The sequence below is a fragment of the Merops nubicus genome, unplaced genomic scaffold (genome assembly GCF_000691845.1).
Source record: "Merops nubicus isolate BGI_N331 unplaced genomic scaffold, ASM69184v1 scaffold24524, whole genome shotgun sequence".
Lineage (NCBI taxonomy): Eukaryota > Metazoa > Chordata > Aves > Coraciiformes > Meropidae > Merops > Merops nubicus.
This window is the reverse complement of record NW_008606593.1, coordinates 27,326-32,456: the sequence shown is the minus strand read 5'-3', so window position 1 is coordinate 32,456 and position 5,131 is coordinate 27,326. Positions and strand designations below refer to the sequence as shown.

At 41.2% G+C, this 5,131-nt stretch overlaps 1 protein-coding gene across 1 annotated transcript; it reads right to left on the bottom strand.

Annotated features, from left to right (window-relative positions):
• Window positions 1-4: 4 nt before the first annotated feature.
• On the bottom strand, window positions 5-4,347 carry MXD4 (MAX dimerization protein 4; the record flags this gene model as incomplete). Its single annotated transcript, XM_008939707.1, has 3 exons — window positions 5-94; window positions 1,071-1,230; window positions 4,233-4,347. Coding segments are annotated over 3 exons (365 nt in total), but the record flags the coding sequence as incomplete, so codon positions are not given.
• Window positions 4,348-5,131: the final 784 nt, after the last annotated feature.

Below are 5,131 nucleotides of genomic sequence, written 5' to 3'. Positions count from 1 at the left end.
CCGCTCTGCAAACTGTAGTGGTCTTCAGCATCACTGGCACTTCCAATACTGTCCATTTCACCTGGAGTAAACTCCATTCCTTCAATGTCTACTTCTAAAGGAAACATAAGAAGGCACATTTTCAGAAAAGCCAGCAGTTGTAGCAATTAATTATGGGCCAGTGTCAATCAACATTCAGGTGAAAACTGAATCATACTTCATCTTCTGTATTTAAAAAAAAGGAACTGCAACAGTCATGCCTGAGGAAAGGATTATCTTCTCCACCTGAGAATTACAAACCCTTCTGTCCTCAGCCACATAAATATACTGCATGACGACACTACCAAATGCCATCCCAGAACTGTTCCAACCTGTGCATAGACACTGATTTAAAAAAAAAAAAGCAAACCTCAAAGACCCAAATGCTGCAGCACCATTCTCGGTGCACTATACAGGTGTTGGCTAGCAGCGACCATGGTGTAGCCATCTGTCCACTGGTGACCACACTGTGACTGACAACTCGGCTCCCACTGGCCCTGTCAGTCAGCCTGTGAGAGTTCAGGCACAGAAAAACCTCAAATGAGGAAACAAGAAATGCTGACAGGCAGCTTGAAGAGCTCTGTCTTAAAAGAGAACCAAATGTAGAGAACACTTGGTGATCGTTACACAGAAAATATTTTTAAATTTCACAACAAATTATGTGGAATTAATTTATTCACACAAATTAAGGCCAGTAAGATCTTTTTTTTCCAATACAAAAGTATTATGCCAGCCTTACCAATATTTACACTAAAACTTCAGAATGTTAACTGGTTATTGTTTGACAAACCGCTGAAAACTTACGCGGTATAAATAGCTTTAAAAACACGTGCAGTATTAACAGCATCAAAACTGATGAGAAAAAAGAACACCTTCCAAGTAATGTAAAAACGATGCAGCAGGTTTGTACTCTGCAAATCGCGTCATGGAACAATTTTGTCTGGGTTTTGTCGAAAGCCTGACTTTAGTCCTAAATAACGTTTTCTCGTTTCCTTCCTTCCCCTTTCCTTCGTGCTCCCGCAGCTCCCTTGGAGAAGCCCTCCTTGAATTACCTTGTTCAGAGTCAGTGGATATTGTTGATCCCATGCTGTCAGTGCGGATACGCTCCATGCCCTGCACGGAGAGCTGCTCCAATCTGCGCTTGAGGTAGCGGTGTTCCCGCTGTAATTGTTCCTTAATATTTAGAGCTTTTCGGTCCTGCTCCTCCAGTTTCTTAAGAAGGAGAGAAAGAGAGTAAGCTGATCGGTTTTATTCATGTTAAAACTTAAGTAACTTAAGGACTTCTCATAATCAGCAATTTTAAAGCAATTTGAATATTTTAATTGGTGTAAAACTAAAATGACATTAAATTTAAACATCTTTGTTGCAGAGGTCGATACAATTAAAGCAGGCTAGCCCAGAGCTGAATCTGTTTCACAATAAGATACATAAATATAAGGGGAAAAAAAAGTCCCTCAGACTGAATTATCGTTGCCTTGGTTGTAGGGAATATTTAAATAATTCTTTCAGGCAAAACTGACATCATCTTTGATACCTAGAGCCCAGCTCAAGTTTCAGTCAGAATGGGAAACCTCTTTAGGTGAAATAACAGACTCATCACCATAAAGGAACCATTGCGAGCCTCCTGGAAGCTCTCCCTCTTACTGCAGGCCATGGAAATCTTTAGCATTTGAAAAAGCTTCATTAACAATAATCAGTATTATTTATAGCAGGAGGAATTCACTAACAATTCCCTTTATTCTTGCTTTTTTTCCCTTGAACTTCTGCTGAGCAAGTATGATAATTCTGTGATAACTTCCTACAACATCAGTGCTATTAATCCAAAACTTCTCAGCAAACAGCCTTTGAAAGGATCCTTCCACTCACCTACCCAAAATCTCCCCTCTGCTTGAACAAAAGAAGGTATTAATTTGGAAATACAAAGAATACTTCACACTTGGTAAAATGGGCTGCACTGTTGGGTCTAAATCCAATAACAGTAATATTAGCTTTTAAGATTTCAGCTGAATTCTCTTCCAAATCACTGATAAGCATTTAAAAAATTGACTACATCATAAGGGAAGAAAGTGTAATGAATGTGATGGGATCAAACACAGAAAGGACACACAAATCAAAACACTTTACATTATTTTTTAAAATTACCTAACCACTGAAGTAAATTACAGGTTGTAGCAGTAAAAGCACTTGTAAAAAAGACCGAATTTCTGTCAGCTGTGTTTACATGACCACTGAGATTTAGGAGATGTGCAGGGAGTGAGTGCAGCTGCTGACAATTCCTCCCTACCAACCAAATGAACCTATACGTGGCTTTCCGAGGAGACTGGGGTGGGACAATGCACAGCAAACCGCAAGCAAAACAGTTCCAGAGGCTTTGCTGTACCAGTGCGAGCCTGACAGCAAAAATATTTATCCTTGAAAAAATAATTGCCACTATTGAACTGGGCAGTTTCCCAGCTGAGTGAAATCTAACTTCTGCAGCCTCGTGTTAGGCCCCCTCCCAGGCAAGACGCCATGCAGATATGCATCATAGGTGGATACACAATGTTATAATAAGAAAAGGGGTTGGTACGTTCACATACACAACAAACCAAATGTGCCCAATTGATCAGATTTCCTTTTCCTGTATTTTCCTGGCTGCAATCCCAAACTCTTAACAACTATTTTAGGAATGAACTCAGTGATTCATATCCAGGAGATGCAAAACCGGCCACTCTTTCAGGGAAAATTTCAATATATAGGGGGGGGTGTGTGAGAAGTTCAAGACTAATGACTGTATTAGAAATGTCAGACGGGCATTGGCATGCTCTGGCAGTGCAGCAGGGAGGTAGCTGACCTGAAAAGAGGAGCAATTAAGTTGCAAGCCTTTTAGGGTAGGTTCAATTAAAATCTTAAGAAGAAAGTTAAACTTCAGTTTCAGTTCTCAGAAAAATGAGTACTTGGTACCGTGCACAATGGACTTGGACAGAATCTGTTCCTAGCTATTTTATCAGCATCTGAAATGGTAACTACAGGGCTAATCTCTTACCCTTGCCACTTGTAAAAACAGTTTTTCAATTTGTATGCATAAGCCCATGATAGGGGGGCAGCCCAAGACAAAAACCACATGCAGTGCCTTTCATGCATGTTAGCCTGAATTATAAACAAGAGGCCAAAATCTCAAATGGTAAAAACAGGGGTTGCCCAGCTGGAGTAAATGTGCTTATAAGAGCTGAGAAAGTAGCTCAGTAAACTTGTTTGCAAGAATGGTTTTGCTTAAATTGATTTTTAATTCTTCATATGAATTACACTCATTTCTGCAACTGCAGTGAATCTTAATGAGCAGGCTGTTCTCCAAAATACTTGAAGATTACTGGCAATGTTCAACCTCTCTTTCTTGACCTGTTTCCCTGTAACACTGAAAAAATACCAGCTGAGTAATTACAGTCCGGGACACAGCAGCAGAAAACAGTTCTTTAACTTGTACATTTGAATATCTGTCTGTCTTATTTCCGCATGTAAACCCATTCCCCTGAAAAGTATGACAGTGAAAATGGGAATGACAGTATCCCTGGAGAGAGGAGGCCTGAGGAATAATTCCTTTTGAATTACCTGTGCAAATGTATAACCTGCACTGCTGCTGGATTGCAGGTGAGATTTTGGGCTGGTGGTTGCTTTAAACTTGTTACACACATGAAACATGCAAGCGAGTGACAATTAACAGGAGATGGCATTTCATATTTGGTTTCTTTTCAATGATTGTCAAATGATCCAGGGTCTGTCCACCAAGATGTACGATAAGGATAAGGCTTAGTAGTGGCTATAATCCCTTTGACTCCGTTTTCCTTTTTTTTGATCATTAATGGATCTTGCTTTCTATACTGAAAACAAGGCAGAACAATGCTACTTTGCTCAATCTTTAAAAATAAATATAATAATCAAAGAACAACTTTTATAGGTATGGGTTTGGTTTTTTTCTTTAAATACAATGTAAACCATTAGCAACTAAGTAGAGATCACAAAATCACTATTTTGTATTGCTGGCACTGCAGGATAAAATGCAAAACACAACACCTTGATACTGTGACTGAAAACACTGCACCTAATACAGGCCAAAATACCCAGAAGATTTGACATATAGATATGGATTTTGTGTGAAAATTAGTTTCTTCTCTATGGATACACATTCTGGAAGATCTTGCTTTAAAAGAAATAAAAATACGGATGAATGTTTTTACCTTGATATGCATCTTAGCTCTTTTCAACAGACTTAGAGTGGTGTGTCTGGTGCTGTCTGGCCCGAGAGGGACAAGCTGTTTTAGCTGTTCCAAATATAGCCGGAGTTTAGCCCGCCTGAAATTATTAAAAACAAAGAGTGTTGTAGTAAAGTTGCACCCGAACAGCATATCCTATATCCAAACACCATCTGTCTGCAGGATCTCTGCACAGAGCTCGATTCAGCGGTGGTTTCCTTTCCCCTCCCTTTGGCGAAGTTTCAGACCGAAAGGTCACTTGAAAGGCAGTAACGCTGCTTGGCACATTCAGCCAGGAGCTTCGTACCTATGTCTCAAAGCAGTTTGCTCAGCCTGGTCAGTCCCGCCTTACCCAAGGGGGAGTGCACTCACAGAGCTGAGACATCCGGGCAAGGCTGCACAAGGGATCTGTGGCTGGGTGAGGAAGAAGAACTGGGACTGCACTCCAACCCAGTGACTCCTGCAGGCAGAGCTGGAGCTGTGGGAGAGAGCAGGGAGGCCGCAGACCCCGACTCCCCTCTCCCCAACAGCCCTGCCTGATGCTGTAGGATACACTCCTGAGACACAAGGCCAGGCCATCCACACAGCTCTGCACAGCTCAGAACAGCTGCCAGCCAGGGTTTATCAATGGATTGTAACATGATGGGGCCCTGATGCCCCTTCTCCTCCCGCCTACTGAACCACGAGAAGGAGATGCTCCTCTCCCTGTACAGCCAGGACAAGCTTTATTATAAACAAGCAAGAGAAGATACTTCCATCCATATTGGGTCCTGCTTTCTCTGTTACTGTTTTGCAAGTGTCACTACTGCTGCTCTCAATAATCTCTCCTGTACTAATGACACTAAATCTACCCATAAAAAGAGGATAAGCAAAGTGGCATTTCT